At 40.0% G+C, this 17080-nt stretch overlaps 3 protein-coding genes across 6 annotated transcripts in view; 1 reads left to right on the forward strand and 2 right to left on the reverse strand.

Annotated features, from left to right (window-relative positions):
- obscna (obscurin, cytoskeletal calmodulin and titin-interacting RhoGEF a) overlaps positions 1 to 7031 on the forward strand; it is a 43563-nt gene extending 36532 nt beyond the window's left edge. The window contains exons 72-85 of the mRNA XM_055019806.1: positions 83 to 235; positions 957 to 1002; positions 1076 to 1153; positions 1661 to 3398; positions 3487 to 3615; positions 3719 to 3832; positions 4121 to 4288; positions 4442 to 4547; positions 4797 to 5036; positions 5226 to 5449; positions 5568 to 5582; positions 5802 to 5898; positions 6135 to 6284; positions 6383 to 7031. Of these exons, the coding sequence (XP_054875781.1) occupies positions 83 to 235; positions 957 to 1002; positions 1076 to 1153; positions 1661 to 3398; positions 3487 to 3615; positions 3719 to 3832; positions 4121 to 4288; positions 4442 to 4547; positions 4797 to 5036; positions 5226 to 5449; positions 5568 to 5582; positions 5802 to 5898; positions 6135 to 6284; positions 6383 to 6563 (3439 nt within the window). The 3' untranslated portion in view covers positions 6564 to 7031. The remainder of the gene's footprint in view (positions 1 to 82; positions 236 to 956; positions 1003 to 1075; positions 1154 to 1660; positions 3399 to 3486; positions 3616 to 3718; positions 3833 to 4120; positions 4289 to 4441; positions 4548 to 4796; positions 5037 to 5225; positions 5450 to 5567; positions 5583 to 5801; positions 5899 to 6134; positions 6285 to 6382) is intronic.
- Positions 6812 to 13957, reverse strand: guk1b (guanylate kinase 1b). Of its 3 annotated transcripts, XM_055019787.1 has the most exons (9): positions 13844 to 13957; positions 12681 to 12797; positions 12471 to 12512; positions 10397 to 10507; positions 9379 to 9475; positions 8234 to 8372; positions 8022 to 8106; positions 7859 to 7944; positions 6812 to 7775 (listed from the first exon to the last, which is right to left on the reverse strand). In XM_055019787.1, exons 2-9 carry the CDS (start codon positions 12790 to 12792, stop codon positions 7746 to 7748), a joined length of 702 nt encoding a protein of 233 aa, XP_054875762.1. In that variant the 5' UTR covers positions 12793 to 12797; positions 13844 to 13957; the 3' UTR covers positions 6812 to 7745. The 3 variants fall into 3 exon arrangements, with proteins under 3 accessions (XP_054875762.1, XP_054875765.1, XP_054875774.1); XM_055019790.1 differs by lacking the exon at positions 10397 to 10507; XM_055019799.1 differs by lacking the exons at positions 12681 to 12797; positions 13844 to 13957 and having other exon boundaries at positions 12398 to 12497.
- A 1394-nt stretch (positions 13958 to 15351) lies between these two features.
- The window catches only part of rnf220b (ring finger protein 220b), a 34569-nt gene continuing 32840 nt past the window's right edge, over positions 15352 to 17080 (reverse strand). For both annotated transcript variants that reach the window (XM_055019777.1, XM_055061019.1), the window contains 3 exons: positions 16788 to 16896; positions 16069 to 16143; positions 15352 to 15982 (listed from right to left, as the gene is read on the reverse strand). In XM_055019777.1, the coding sequence (XP_054875752.1) occupies positions 15911 to 15982; positions 16069 to 16143; positions 16788 to 16896 (256 nt within the window). In that variant the 3' untranslated portion in view covers positions 15352 to 15910. The remainder of the gene's footprint in view (positions 15983 to 16068; positions 16144 to 16787; positions 16897 to 17080) is intronic.

Here is a 17080-nt window from a genome sequence, read left to right on the forward strand (position 1 = left end):
AAATATAAAAGTTAAAAGTGTGTAAATAGCACAAGAACATGTTTTTTCTAATTATTTCATCCATAATGTTTTGTCTTGACAGTCTGGTTTGCCGCTGCCCCTTTGTGGGCGAGACTGACCGTGCAACATTGCTGAGGGTGGGAGAGGCAACTTTAAACTGGGATGCCCCAGACATCGTATGCAGGAGCCCAGAAGCCAGGAATTTTCTCCATGCAGTACTTCAACCGGATCCAGAGTACAACAGCTATCTTATTTTTCACTAGCCTTACACCTAGAGCATTTCTCTGTAGTTTTTTTATTTTTAAAACAAAATATGGCAAGAGGCTTACTAAATGAAAATGGATTTAATAGTTTTATGATAGTACAAAAAAAAAAACAAAAGATAACAGTCTCAAAAAGAGACGACGAGTTAAGTTGCAACATTTACATTTGTAATACTAATTTTAACTATGTCTTTGCTGAGCATATTACTATTTAAACTAAGGGCTTCATTCATAGAACAGAAAATTTACAAAGATCAATATTTCATTTTCAGCAAAAAAAACCCCCAACAAACTAATTTTCAAAAATAACATTTTAAAATTGTTCATTCCAAAATTATTAACATTACTCAAATTGGAAAAGACAGAAGAACATCACTTTCAGCGACAGAGGAGAGCGCTGATCCGTAAAGGTCAAGAAATAGCAATAATATAGCTACTCATCCAAACCTCCTATTGTGAACAATTAAAAAATCTAAAACATCTCTAACAGGTCAAACAACATGCAGCATCTTTTTAGAGTGAGATGATGAAGCCCATATTATCACATTTATTCCGGGGATGCCAGTAATTACTTGCTGTATTGTGTGTATCCATCTGACAAACCTAAATATAAATGCCCATGTAATCTGGTTCAAAAGATGCTCACGTGTTTTATGTGAGTCAATGACAATGATATCTTGTTTTGTTGTGCAGGACTCGACCATCTGCCTTTGAGTGCTTGAGTCATGAGTGGCTTCAGGTGAAAAAAAAACAGAACATTGTAAGTTTTATGCTAATAAGCTCTGACACATTATCTGTGATTATTCCCACAGGATGGAAATGCAGGGGAGGACACTGATGAAATCAACACAAGGAGTTTGAAAGTCTTCATCTCTAAACGGAAGTGGCAGGTGTGTCTGAGTTATTTGCTAAAATCAAAAGAAGATTAGTTGGAGCAGCAGGCATGAGGCCCATGGAGGAGCTACAGAGGTCTATTGTTGGCTGTGAAAATCATCTGAGATAGCACTCATCCCACCTACTACCTGTTTGACCTGCTGCCCTACGGCAGGCACTACAGGGCAAACTGGCTCTGAGATCCGAATGAATGAATGAATCAGTTAATGAATACACTTTATTAATCCCAGAGAGAAATTTGGATTTTAGCACAACCTGTCCAAATATATACAGATGTCTGAGGCTATCTAAACCTTTATGTATTTGTTTGTGTTCGTATTACAAAGAAAAAAAAATCCACAAAAGACAGTTTGTGGCTTTATTATGACAAAATGTAAGCATTAAGAATGGGTAACACTTCTGCAAGACACTGTAACCATTTCAACAAATGTAAGGTACGTTTTCTTTGCTATCACAAGGTATTTCAAATCATTTAGCCAGTGTTTTTCAATTTTTCTCCTCAGCGTTCTTTGACATCCATCGGGTCTGTGCTCACACTGAGGCCCATCCCTGAGCTGCTAGATGCTCCTCTCAGAGAGACGTCAGTTGCGATGCCCCGCGAGCCACAGGAGCACAGCAGCACCTCCCTGAGCAGTGGCTCCTCGTCAGAGTATGATGAGGCTGACTCTTGGGACTTTTTCCAGCACTGCAGCCAGACAGAGGAAGAGGAGGAGGAGACAGAAGAAGAGTATGACCCCTTAACAGAGAGGCCACAGATCTTGGAGCCGTATCCTAAATGCCTCATAAGTTTACAGGAGGAGGAGGGAGGGACTTTTGGGGAAGATGAGGATGGAGAAATGGGAGAAAGGAGGAGTGTTATCGAGCGCAGCATGAGCAGAGCATCGGTCGCGTCATCATCAACAACAGACCAACAAACACCTCAGAGGGAACGACACTTCAGCAAGGATAGCAACCAATCTTTGTACCTGTCTGATGGCGACGAGGGTTCAGGTAGCGATGGAGGCCGCATTCCCAGAGGAAGCGTCATCCGAAGCACTTTCTACAACAGCTCTCAACAGCTTTCCCCTCTGTCTGCGAGACACATGACTTTGAGGGACAAATTCCAGGCGAAGAAGCAGGAAAGAGGCCGCAAGCCTCTCAGGAGGAGCTTCTCGGGACGGCTCAACGAGCCTCTGATTGAATATGTGGAGGATGAACCTGAGAGTAACCGCGGGCAGAGACGGGGATCCGTACAGCCCAGCATGCAGAAGTCGTCTTCGTTTGATGACGGGATGGGCTTCTCCCACACCAATGTACCGCCACACAGACGGAGCAGGTCTCTTGACGAGTATTCCCGTCGATCTCCCAGCTCAGCCAGCCATGAAAGCGCACACGAAGAAGAGGCCTCTCACAGCATGAAGGAAGAAACCACAGATGGTGAAGCAGCTGGGAGAAACTCACTAATTATCCAGAACGCTCAGAAAGTCTCAGGACGAAGAGGCTCAGTCGCTCTGACACAAGGAGTATTTAGTGGATCATCTGTTCCAATGGAGTTCCTTGCTGGAGGGAGAATGAGATCCAGGCTGGGTCAGGACCAGGTTGAAGGAGATACTCTGACCAGCTCCCAGGGATCTCTGGCTGAGTCTTTTATTCTGGAGCATGGTGGATCTGAGTCTTCAAGTAGAATAGACTCCTTTGACGAGCTCAGTCACGGTCATGTTGGAAGGAGAAACCGATCAGGAGAGAGTGATGAAAATGATGAACACAGTGAACCCCTGATCACACCCTCTCCTACCCCACTTCAGAAAATAAAACCTCGAAGTTCCCGTCCTCAGCCTCCACCACGTAATCGAACCCGGTCCAATCCCAACTTATCTACAATTAGCAAAGGTCAGCCAGAGAGGCCCTCAATGCCGAGTCCCAGTCCAAGCCTCTGCTCTCTAGGATCTCCTGAGAGGCCTCCCAGAGCCCGGGACAAGAAAGAGGGCTCCATGCTCCAAAGGCATGCATCTGCTCCAGCTCTGGAAGCGCGCCCACCGACTGGAAAGTCCCCCAAACTGGGTCTCCTTAGGATCTTCCGCAGGCAGTCCTGGACCGGCCACTCATACACCCAGCTGGACAACACGGAGCTGGGGCCCACACTGGGAGAGATCATGAAGCCCGATACGCCCACAATGTCTCTGAGGAAGAAGATGAGAGCTTCAGCCTCCAGTCTGACCAAACTGTTTTCCAGGTCCTCTAGTAAGGAAGATGTCAGTAGAGGTAAGTTGAGTTTTACTTGCAGATGATCCCAAGTTAAGGATGTAGTTTGTTGTTTATACCATGGGAATAATATTTGGGAATTTTTAAGGGCCGATAGTAAAAGGATCTACTGCCATCCCAGCTGAGAGGGAACAGAGCAGTGGTCTTGAGACCCCCAAAAAGAGAAGCTCAAAGCTCCTCTCATCTTTTAAAATACCACCGTTCAAAAAGATAAAAGGTAACAAGAAAACGCTCTATATATTTATGAAACATTTCTGTTTTTATTTTTTTTTGGAAAAGTTCTTTATCTATTGAATTTATTTTCTTCATAATCATGTCAGTTCGTCCCAGCAAAGCAGAGGTGCTCCTGCTGGACGGAGGTGGAGTCCTGCTGGTGTGGAGACCGGTCCAGTCTGATGACCGGGTCACTTATTGTGTGCAGTACTGTTCAGACGGTGAGTTTCAGTTTCAGATGAAAATTTACATTTCACTTTACATAAAGCAAAACATCTCAAAATCTCTTTATTATTTGCATTTTTACTCTTTCCATACTTTGAAAAACCAAACATCCACATGTCGTCAGGTACTTGTGCTTCCCAGTGTTTACAATGATCACTTTGTTTTCATTCTGTTGTTTTATAGCAAACTTTAATAAAAGCTTTTTCAGAGGCCTTGAAAGCTGTTTTTTTTTTTTTTTTTTTTAGTATTATTTTCCTGGATTAGACTTCCGTGTGTTTCCTCAGGTGGCGAATGGACAGTCCTGTCAGATGAGGTGACAGACAGCTGCTACGTAGTGAAGGACTTACCGAAAGGGGCGTCATATGTGTTCAGGGTGGGCTGCGTCACCAGGACAGGAGCAGGACCTTTCAGTGAAGCTTCAGCTCCCATTGTCATGTCCACTCACCCTGAAGGTATTAAAAGCTGCACAGTGCGTTAGCTGTTGCAAGCTATTCTCATCATTTCCTGAAGTTTTCTTCTCATAGATCACAATACACAGTTTTTAAACCTGTGGGTACATCCACGTAGAAGATAATAATCCTTCTTGTATTTTTATCATTTTGCAGATATCCGCATTCCTCTCATTCAGACCAACTCAATCGGGTCAAAAGTACCTGGATCAGATCATCAAACCGTAAACAGAAACTACAGCTTCCTGTCTGAGATCAACAGGTAGACGTCACTGATGGCAAAAAATTGTTTCGCAATAATAGGACTGTTTATGTTTGCTCAGCAGTTTCATATCTGAACATGATTGTTGAGATCAAAGTTATCCATTAGCTTCAAAAATGAATTTTTGAAGCTAAAAAAGGAGGGGGAGTTACAGTTTTTGTGCATCTGCAACTCATTTAAAATAGACCTTTATCTGTTGTTCCTTCCAATTAAAGACATACTTCTTTTAAACTTCCTGCTTTCTCTCAGGGGTCGTTTCAGTGTCATAACCCTGTGCAGGGATGTGGAAACCAGTCAGGTATTTGCTGCTAAGATCACTCCCTACCAGGCCCAGCAAAGACAGCTGGTGCTGCGGGAGTACCAGCTGCTCAGGAGGCTGCACCACCCCCACCTGGTTCAGCTGTATGCTGCTTTCATCACCCCTCTGTATGTGCTGCTGGTGGAGGAGCTGTGTCCCGGCAAGGAGCTGCTGCACAGTCTGGCTGTAAGGTAAGCTCAAACACTTTAAGCATTTTATTTAGATACTAAGACTAGAATGGGACCCTTTTCTGTCTTTTCTTTAAATTGTAGTTCAAGGAACTCATATAATGATCTCAGTGAAAACACAGACCTGCCTAGAAACTTTGCATTAGTTAGATTTCATTTGAACTCAGAGATTATATGTTTCCCCGTCCTTAGAGACCTGTATGCAGAGAGTAATGTGGCTGAGCTGCTCCATCAGATTGTCAGCGCAGCGGACTACCTTCACAGCCGTCGGGTCATCCACCTGGACCTGAAGTCTGACAACATGCTGGTGGATGACGGCAACCACCTGAAGATCATCGACTTCGGCTCTGCTCAGTCCTTCGTACCCGGACAGCCTCTCAACATCGAGCACATTCACGGCTTCTCAGACAGCAAAGGTAGCAGTGTGGGGTTTTTTTTCTTCTTTTTTTACATCTGTATTTACAAGCAAAACTATTGTTTGCAAGATTTAAGATCTAACATACTCAATGTTTGACTGTCATGGCCTTCCAACAGGCTGCTGCAGAAAAGGTGCTCTTTACTGAAGAAAGGCTGAATGGTTGGATGGATGGAAATAACAGAGCCTAACTTCATCTCAGCTGATCTTAGCTACCATAATCTAACAAAACTAAGTCCATTTATCATTCATTTTTTATCCAATTACAATTTTAACCATTTTGCATATTAAAAGTAGAATAAATTCAATTGTATTTTAATGGACAATACTCTGCTTCTCTCTGCTTTTATCAGTCTATATTGTCCTTCCTAAAGCTCCAGAAATCCTGGAGGGTCAGGGTGTGGGGCCGGAGACCGACATCTGGGCCATTGGAGTCCTGTCCTTTATCATGTAAGCATTGAAAAAAATAAGTGTAAAAATCCATCCCACAGAATAAGCTTCTATTTTATTTTAGTCAAATATAAGAACAACTGAAATGATATATAGCTGTTGGGGATTTATTTTTTAAGATCTCTTCAGGATTAAGGAAAAATTTAAGAAAACTGAAGACATTCACAGACAGAGCGCATCATTTGTTGCTCCAAAATATCTAATTGTTCTATCTGGTTGTGAATTTTCACCACAAGGCTGAGCGCCGACAGTCCCTTTTATGCTGATCACAGCTGGGAGCAAGACAAAAACATTAAGAAAGGAAAGATACAGTTTGGCCGCTGTTACCCCGGTCTGTCAGAAGGAGCTTTAAATTTCATGAAGAACAGCCTGAACAATAAATCCTGGTGAGTGTCTCTCATTGTTAGTGATTAGATTGGATTTTTAAAAAATATGAAATATTGATGAGAACACACAGTTCTGATAGGTTGAAAAATGTTTGCAGGGGGAGACCAACAGCGGCCGAGTGTCTCCAGAACCCATGGCTGCGCGCCCATCGGGCTCCGCACAAAGTCCGACCCTCCAAAGTGTGCTTCTCCACCGACAAGCTCAGAGCTTACCTCAAGCAGAAAGAGGAGAAACGAGATCAGGTGTGCACAAAACATCAGGGGCCGTTCTTCCAGTGAGGTAAAACAAAAACAAAAAACAAACACAAAACCTCTTTGTTGTAAACAAAAAAGACATTAATGCAATTGTATTTTTTCTGGTGTGACTTTTCTTCTGTTAAACAAAACCAAAATTAGTTTCATAAAATGAAATATCTTGACTTTAATGCGTCTTAACAAGTCTCAGTTTTTTTTTTATCTAGTTTTGATGGAATCATATCAGGGATTAGCTAGGACTGCACATTGATGCATGAGTTGAACGGTTTTAATTGCTGCTTCATCTGTTAAAGTGTCAAATGGACGCACGTTTGGTCTTACATGTGACATCTTTTTTGTTTGTTTTAAGAAAAGAAGAGAACATTTCAGAAATATATTCCAGACTTTATTACTCACAAGTTTGCAATGAATAAATAGAAAAATGTGTGTTTTGTGAATTACCTCCTGTCTTGAAGTGAATGGAAAAAATATAATAAATGACACTTGAAGTGCTTTGTTAATGTCCACAATCTCTTTATTGATCCACATTTCTATATAAACATGTGATATTGAACATGAATGGAAATCTACAAAATACAAAGTCTTCTCTGTGAAGAAAGGTTTTAGTTATTTTATATTAGTGTTCAGCAAAAGTATGCATAAATACAGTATGTAATACTGGATTTCTATGCAGTTTATGAAAGTATGATTTGCCCATCCGTCCGTACATCCATACATTTATCCATACATACATCTCATTCCTTAGTAGTTGGCTTTTTGTAAGATAGATATTTCAAAGGCTGACTACAATGAAAATATCTCCCATCAATTAATAGTGAACATTCATGCTTCAAATAGGCTGAAAAGCACTGAGAACTTATACTCTGAAGCCTATATTTGCTATAACAAGTTTGTAAGTGCCAAAGGTGTTTAATATAGGCCAGAAAAAAGTTTCAAATTATACAGTTTTAAGATATTAATACATACATTTTACCTGTTTTTCTTCAGCTAACTACAACACAAATTTTTGCTCAGCAAAGAAAACATTTCAACCCAGACTTTTGCATTTCTTTACCTGCATGGAAACGGCACAGACGCAGAGAAATGGAAAGAGAAATATAATAAAAAACATATTTTCTGCTCTTTTCTTTGGTTGTGTTCATTCTCTGGGAGAGTTATTCTGATCAGAGTCACAAGCAGCAAAACAAGTGGGTAATTGTCTTTGGTTCATTTGGCCTCCTGGACCTTCTTGATTTCCTGCAAGGAGAGAAATTATAAAATACTGCAACGTGTGCAAGAAGCACAAACCGATAAAAGCCACTGTTCCAGGGTTTACATACTTCATTGAGGATTTCTTTCAGCTCCTCGTAGGCCTTCTCTAAGTCATCATTGATGATAACTATGTCAAACACTCCAGGCTCTTTACCTAAAAGTAATTTAATCTTGTTTAGCCTTTTGTATTTTTACTTTGAGGTGTTTTGTTAGGTTAGTGAAGAAACTTACTAAGCTCCATATCGATGCGTGCAGCCTCCAGACGTTTCTGTAAACTCTCCTCCGTCTCTGTCTGCCTGTCTCTCAGACGTTTTTCCTAAATCAGAACATTAAAAACTCTTTCACAAGCCAATTGAAACTGTATTTATTTTTGATCCAGCTCTACACCAGCTTAATTAAGAGTCTAACAATGTTGATGCACAAGCATATGTGGATTGCATTACCAGGATCTCCATGGATGGAGGTTGGATGGAGATGTAGATGGGGTCCAGATCAGTCTCTTTAATCCGTTTCACCCCCTGGATATCCACATCGAGGATGCAGATCAGATTCTTAGCTCGTACATCTTCCACAGCAGCTTTACTGAAAGCAAGAAAGGACAACTGATACCAAACAGGGAGGATCTGATTGTGTTTAAACAGGTTTTGGATGCATTTATGCAGTTTTGCTCTTTACAAAGGCAATGGCAAGGGTAAGAGGATCGCTGCATTGATCCAAGCTGCTCAGACTCAGTGAGTGAAAGTTATCTTCAGAATAAGGAGAGATTAAAGGTGACTCATAAGATGCTAAGCTGCTGTGGTGCTCTTTTTAACTCATAGGTTAAAGCTCCATCTGTCACTTAGGATATGTGAACCTGTAACTCCCTCATGCTTTTAATAAATCTTCCTTCATTTTTCTTTTTATAACCCCTACTTCTTGTATCTATAAGTTTTTGCTTTGGTATCCTTACATTCATAAAACAAGTTTCCTGTGCTTGAATGAGTCATCATTAAAGGTGCTTAGATTTTAACTCTCGTTCTATTTTTACTCACATATTAAAGGATCTAAGTTTTGGAGTAGACCTTTTTTGATAATGAATCCCACCTGAACTTGTTTTGGATTAATGCCCTCCCTGTGTTATTAAGGCACACCTGGAGCTCTGGATGAGTGAGGGTCAAATCCCACTCTTTGAGATTTAGCTGATTAACCTGTGTTGGTCAAACAGGGACAGCAGATCGCAGCTAACTTAACTGCTTTCTTGTCAGATCTTTGCATTAAAAAATTTAAATATTTACTTAAAATCATTTTATCAATGTTCTTGAGATGCTACAACATTAATGTCCTTAATGTTATCATAATGCTTTTTTTTCCCTCCAGGACTGCCCTGGATTTAATTCCACTATTGCTGCCCACAGCATGATGCCGCCACCACCTCTGTAAATTAGTTGCACTGCTTTCAATTTAGGGGTATCAAAGAAAACCAGGCTGAATATAAATGTTCCTAAATATGTATATAAAAGAAACACATGCATCAATCACATGTTCCATGAAAAACATTTGAATTCATAATGTGCCAAAAATGCTTTGCAAACATCATGACATATGTTACCTTGTTCCATACATGTTGCCAGAAAACTCAGCATTCTCAATAAACTCTCCGTTGTCGATGCCTTCCTGCATGGCCTCTCTTGTTGTGAAGTGGTAGTCTGCAAGATGCAGCATCAGTTATAATGCGAGATCTGGCAGAAAACACTCTGCTTTTAGAAAATAATAGACATAATGCTCAAAAACATGGATTACATCCAATTAAAAAAAAATCAGGTGCACATTAAATTTGATCAATTGAAGCTAAGTTTACAAATGTTTTATTTGTTACTGTAAATATGTACCTAAACATTGTTCACTATGAGCCAAATATCAACATAAAAAAAAAACAATAATGGTGTTCCTTTTTGTTCCCATCAATAAAAACGTTAAAAGTCATAGAAAAATATTATGGCCATGCCAGATCCACTGATCTAAATTCTTCAAGTGTCAAAATCTCTCGGTATCTAAAACCACAAAATTTCCGAAGCAAGAAAACACGTTTCTACCTCTACCACTAATCTCCAACATGACAACTAATGCATTTGGACCTAAATACGATCCAAAGAGAAATGACAAGTGAGCTGGAAACAGTGAATATTATTAAAATTTTAAAAAATGGATTATATTTAGCCCTAAGTTGGCTAAATTACAGCTTAAAGAATTCAAGAATAGTCATACGTTTACAACCAGAAAAGGAAAATGAAGAGTATGATATTTTTTGAATTTGTAAACCTTGATTTAATGACGTTAGCGGTCGGATGTGAATGGTTCATGCTCACTTCGCTACAGTGGAGGGTGGAACAGTTTTATGGGATGTTGGAAATAGGAAACACTAAAGAGGCTTCACAGGGGGCTATTTTCAAAAGCTTTTTACTCCAAAGTGTAAACTGTCTTATCTTGATTCCTGTTCTTTATTACAATTTGCATAATCATGACTGATTCCCTTATAAATCCAATGACAGCATGCCAGGGTGATGAAAGTAACCCCCATCTCTCTATCTTAACAAACTGTGATGATGAATCACAGTAATAAAAATCACCTTTATCTTTGTGTTCTGATTCGTTTGGACACGAAAATGAGGATTCAGAGGAAAAGACGTCTGCTACAGGCAGTAAAGTAGCCCCCAGAAGCATGGGGAGCTTGTTCAGTCCTATGGAGAAAGCAAAAAAAAAAAAAGGCACAGAAAGAGGTTTATCCCTTTATATGTAGGGGATTACACAAGGTGACAAAAACTATTTGTGCAGTTCACTTGGGAGTAAGAAGTGTCGTAGTGCTGTTGTAGCGAGGGAAGGGAAGGGAAATCCACTCTTAATGACAGCCGTCTAGGTTCAAATTCAAGTCCATGTCTGTCGTGAGTTGTCACTGTGTGTTAGCAAGGTGATGCTAACACAGCGTTAAAATGCTAAAACATCAAACATGTGCCGACTAGGCATGGGCTGGATGCAGGTGTCAAGGTACACTTCAGTTTTAGAACCCATGGCTTACAGTCTTTTACAAGAGTTTTGTCCTGCTTCATGAAACAGCTGATCGTTCCTCCTATGTTGTTGCGTACTGCTGGTCAGCTGGCTGAATAACAGCAGCTTTTTCTGTTACTGACAAGAAAGACAAATTCTGCCTTTTCATTACATTCTACAAAATATTTTAAGGTTTCAGTGATTTTCAAGTAAATAAACTGGTTTATCCATGGGTTCAGTTTTCACATGCCCAAAGGTGCCTCAAAGAAAAGAGTAGAAACATCCTGGTACTGTTCACCATCATACGGTTCAGGAAGAAATTGATTAGCGCCAAATAAGATTGGTGCCAATTACGTAATTTATTTATTTTTTTGCCACCTTTTCATTTATCCCAAAGCATAATTTTATTCACTCCTAAGACAGTATGACTCTCTCTTGTTTTCTGTTCATTTCTATAGTTTCTCTACAGAGCCTTACCCTACGTCTACGCAGTATGTGCTTAACCCTAAACCTAACCTAAACTCAATTCACACCTTAGAGCTAAATCTAACTCCTAACCCAAAAACTGCACTTCTTCTTATGGGACCCAGACTTTTGACCCCATAACGAGTAGTGGATCCTCACAACATAAGTATTTGTAGGGAACATAATGGCCTTTACAAGATGAGAAATGCTAAAATATTCACACACAGCTTCCTCCTTGTAGATATCCATCTGCAGACATAACAAGCTGGTAAGAGTTTGATTTTCCATAATGAAAAGAATCCAACTTGGTTTGAAAGGTCACTCATAAAAGAAGCCATTATTCTGAAGATGACATGATGACAGATTACTGTTATCAAATGCACTCATGATCTTAATATTTGGAGACAAGCCCAGTGATCTGATGAATCTACTGTTACGTTTTGGACAGGTCAGCCTTGGAAAAAAGACATTTTATCTCAAGTGATTCTTGTAAAATAATGGTTGAAAGCCTGAGAACATCATCCCAAATGTGAAGTATTCCATATTATGGGATATTCTGATGGAGGGCAGATTGGTCCTCTCGGTATCTTGTGGAAAGAGCTGAAAAGTTGTGTGTGAGCAAAGCAAACCTGACTCGGTTACATCAGTTCTGTCGGAGGCAATGGGATAAAATCCCAGCAAACTATGGTGAGAAACTTGTGGAAAGAGACCCAAAATAATTGAAGTAAGCCATGCAGTTTAAAAGCCAATTCTACTAAATGACTTCTGAATCTAAAGAAAGTTCAGCAAAACTGCAAAAAAATCTAATTGTTTTTAGCAAATAATTTTGGTAATCCTCACTGACCTGGAAAAGGAAAGGTTTAGTCTGGTTTAATGTCAGCGAGCGAGGAGAATCAAGGTTGTTCCTTTTTAAATAGCTCATAAAAATATCTGATTTCTGTCGTGATTTTTAAAAAAAAAATGTTTCATCATCTCAAGGGCAATTGAAGTTGCTCTTCTTTTCTTTAAATGAAAGGCATTTGATCATGTTACACATGTATGTCTTCAACTTTAGTCTAAATACAGTCAATGAAACCGTGTTTTTTTTTTTTTTTTTTTATTAGCTGGTGGGAATCCCATACCGGCCCATGCCTTGTGCAGACGCTACAGAAAGTGTCACCCATAAAAGCCATCCTGCAGCCAGAGCCTCCGTACCTTTGCCATCTTCTTCCCCTGGTCGAGGGTTCCTTGTTGTGTCTGAGAAAAGCATGGCATCATTAAAAAGCACTTACAGATCATCAACCAGATGCTGCAAACATCTTCAGCTTAATAACAGAATCTGTTGAGTTAGACAGTCGGCACTGTTTCCTCCTTTGGTTAGGCTCATGTTATGGAAGCTAATCACTAATTGGCACACAGACATACGTGACACGCTGAATCCAAACACTCCCTCGTGGTCCTTCATCAGCCTCTTCAGCAGGGTGCTCTTCCCTGCCCCAGACGGGCCGCTCAGCACCACGGGCCTCGGTCCTGACATTGTTCCTGAAATAAACACCAAAGGCTCAGGATTGTCGGTACCACAATAAAAGAGTGTGTGGACTGTCCACGCACTCTTTTTGTGTGCTTAAATTTCTAATTAAAAAAAACACTAATAGAAAGCCATGATTTTGAGTTGTGTAAGCCATTTCTCCTCGGCGTTGAAGCTCAGCAGCTATCCTGTTACCCGTCCTAAAGTGCACTGAGGTTAATCCTTTGATCCACTGCGCTGTCAGGTGGAGCAAATTCACACAGAGGGTTAAAAACAAGCTGCTGCTCTGATAATATGAGGATTTCAATCCCTGCTAGCAACCGCTGGGCATGAAGAAACTTCTCTTTAATTAAACAATTACTCTATGTCCTAATAGCTGGCCTGTAAGACAGCCAGAGCCTCTGAGGGTAGTAACATCAGGAGTGGCTGTTAATGAAGTCATGATGGGTCAGTCAGCAGGATTAATTAGATCTGGGACAGGTGGCCTATTTACCTGCTGCCACAAAGAGAGGACGATGTTCCAGGGATACCAAAACAATTAACATACTAACGTAATGACACAGGAGTCTCTGCATAAGAACATAATTATATTCTATTATCTCTAAGAGGTCTCAATTACCTTTAGTTGTTACTATTATTTAGTTGCTTAATGTTTATTTCTGATGGTAATATAGTGATATCTACTGCGGTTTATCAGTTATTTTAGTAGATCTTTCTCTACAGTCTTTTATAGAACAAAACAGTATAAATTAAAGACAATTAAAAGGCTGGTGAAGAATTTCAACAGTAAGCTGCTGCTTTCAACATATTGTAAAATGAAGATTCACTCATGTTATTTCCAGCGACACATCGAATACACTTATTTAAATCAACCCCCAAAACAATTGTAATTTATCAGTGGATAAATACTCCACAATAACCAGTACTGGTCATCAATCACAGATACAGCTGTGATTCTGTATCTGTATAGTGCAGCACTACTGTATATTATTTTGTCCCTTTACTCCCATATTTTAGTCTGACTTTAGATTTAAGGAGTTTAGTGAAGAGTCCATCTTACCTTTTGTCGCTGCGCCTGAATCGTCTGTTCTGCAGAGACGTTCAGCAACAAGCAATGCTTAAGCCTGGTGTCTTAATGGACTGAGTGCAATCCCAGTGTGTGTGTGTGTGTGTGTGTCACACTGGAGCAGCTGTCAGTCTGAATTACGACCATCTCCATTTAGCTCAATGACCAATCACCCTCTTTGCATAAGATAGGCTAATCTTCAGGAACCAATGATTGTTCGTTCAGTTGTGCTTTTGCTGGTGAAGAATCAAAATGTTTCCTGGATTGTGGCTTCAAATTCAAACCAAAGGGTTACTTTGCAGACGTGCTTTGAGATTTTGCTAATGCAGATGATGGCTGATGGTAAAGGGAAGCACAGGTGTTATTGGCAGAATGTCTTGCAAAACTGGTTATGCTGTTTAACTTCTTACATGTCACATTAGAACCACAAACCTGAATATGTTTTCTTGGATGTTTTACATGATGGACCAACACAAAGTTGTGCATAATTCTAACGTGTAAGGAAAATGATAAATTGTTTTTGAAACTTTATTCAAATGAAAAATTGCTAGTTTTGGCACATATATTTATGTTCAGCCTCCCAGAGTCAACATTTATTATAATCACCCTGCAGTTGCAGCTCCACCAACTTTTCACCTCTAAAGACTGAACCTGCCTGTTTTTCTTTGCAACACAGTTCAGACTCAGTCAGATTTGATGAATGGTGTTCAGAAACACCATTTTTTTCACAAATTGCGACAGATTATAAGTTGGATTTAGGTGTTACACATGAATGTGTTTCTATTGAAACCATTCTATTGTAGCTTCGGTTGCATGTTCAGAGTCAGTATCCACTGAAATTTTAACCTGCCCTTCAGTCCCTCATCATTTCCTACAGGCTTCTTTCTGCTCTAACCAGTTTTCTTGTCACTGATGGAAAAGAAAATGTCCCTGCATCACAGCCTTACGACCATCTGACTTGTGATAATGAGAACTTGGGACATTGTTTCACCTGACCTCACACTAAACCTGCTTTGACTTTTGTTCCTTTGTCTTTGCAACGATTTTGTGTACATTAGCAGAATGCAGACATGAACTAATACATTTTAGCTTGGATTTACATATTTCCTCTTAAATTCAACAGAAATATGAGCTGCACATTTACATAGCAATCAAGTGGAGAATGTTTTGGAGGCTTAAGCTGGTAACATGAGTTTAGTTTGGAGACTTGAAGTCAGATGTTTCTCATTTCCTTAATATTTTCAAATGTTGAGATGCGAAAATCTTTTGTTGTTTATTCACTGGGCTCAAAAGTTTAGGTGTTAGGCCACGGTTGGTCTCAAAGGCTCAAAATAGCAAAGGTTTAATGTGCCTCACCTCCATATGCGCTGCATTAGGCTCTATCTGGCTAATCCTGCTCAACTCACTTCTTAAAGGGCAACCGCACCACATCCAGTGATCCTTACAGGGGGAGGCTGACGAATATCAGAATATCTGCCTTTCAAATTATACACAGAAAAACAAGTGTTTGACACATTTTAATGTAGTAATGTTGATAAAAAGTACATTTAATAAAGCAACTGAAAGCAAAGTGTTGGTGAAGACAAAATGTGACTGATTGAGATGAAATTACAGGGAACATTTGAAACCTAAAATAGTACAAACGACAAATATAAAAGAAACTAAACAAAGACATTAATTAGTCTGTACAGTAAATACAACCAGGCTGTTGTGCTAGTCAACATCATGACCACACAGCACTCAATACATACATACACAAAGCTATGTACATGTGCTTTCAGTCCATTTGAGTTCAACATTTTCCCCTTTAAACAGACAAAAAAAAAAAAAAAAATAAATTATTACTTTCTCAAAGCATTTATAATGCCTGAACTCTCAGCTGATGTTTCATTCTGCAGCACAAAAGTCGACCTGGGAGCAGGTCAGAGGACATTAGAGGATGTTAGCAGTTCATTTAAAAACAGGAGCATAAAGGCCGACATTCAGGGCAGACCAGCTGCCCCAACATCGCCACCTCTGATTGGCTGAAACTGAGATATTTCCCTCTTCTCTTCCCGCAAGCTACAGATAGACCCGCCTCAGGTCTCCGGGCGACGTGATGGTGTTGCACTGAGGACACAACTTCTTTGCTCCCTGAAACAGAAAGAAGTCTTCGGTCCACAAATGTCTCCAGAGTTAATTTTTCTGTTTGTGTGAGTGGACATAATCGGAGGATTTACCAGCGTCCGCAGCCAGCACTCCTCACAGTGGACATGCCAGCACTGGATGGAAGTGAGCGGTGTTGTGTAGGTGTCCTGCAGGCAAACAGAAACACACAGCTGTAGTTTGAAAAGCTGCCACTAGATGTCCTTAAGAAATTAAGAAAAAAGAGCACCAGGAAGAAGCAGGAGACGAGATGTTATTGGAACAAATAATTGTTAACAAAGCATAATTTAATTTTGAAACATTGATAGTAGCTCAGAATTTTAAAGCCTTTAGAAAAGGGGGAATTAATTTCTTTTCTAGAAGAAGAAAAGAAAATTAGACAAAACATGTTTTTTTTTCTTCGATGAGATGCGCTTTTATTTTCAAATGGTATGTGGTTTCAGAGCCTAAGTATTGTTAGTTTTTGTTGTTTTACTCAAACAGTGCATACAAATGACATACAAACTATGAGGTGGAATGTTAGGCAAATTCCTCAAAGTTTTAAATATTTCTGTTAAAAATCTACATTTTTTTTATGGAAATAAAGGCTTCTAAATCTAAACCAGTTGATGATACTTGCATATATGATTAAACAAAAGAGCCATATTTATATTCCAGTGAAACACCAGGACTAATAATGTAGATTCATAGCCCTAAACACAGATCCCTGCAGGGATTTCAGCAGTTTTGGAGTTGCTGCTCTCTTTCCTTCCCGCATTTCTGCTCTGTTGGTTTAATTTGCCATCATACTCACCATGCAGATGAGGCATTTAAATCTGTCTCCTTTAGACAGCTGTTTCTCCAAATCTCGGATCCGAGCTTTAAGCGCGTCCAGGGTTGTCGGCGTGGAGTCCTCTGAAAGCCTGGAGGCACACACACACACACGCACACACTCAGAGCTGAGCGCGCTCAGTAACAGCATGGCAGAGCAAAAGGTGCTTGAGTTACGCTGACACTGGAGAGTCATTTATAAAATTGAAGACAGATTAAATTATTCGCTGGCCAACATGGACACTGAGCATGAAATTTAGCAGCAATCACATTGCC

This window comes from Poeciliopsis prolifica, unplaced genomic scaffold (assembly GCF_027474105.1).
Source record: "Poeciliopsis prolifica strain line A6 unplaced genomic scaffold, Auburn_PproV2 SCAFFOLD002, whole genome shotgun sequence".
Classification (NCBI taxonomy): Eukaryota; Metazoa; Chordata; class Actinopteri; order Cyprinodontiformes; family Poeciliidae; genus Poeciliopsis; species Poeciliopsis prolifica.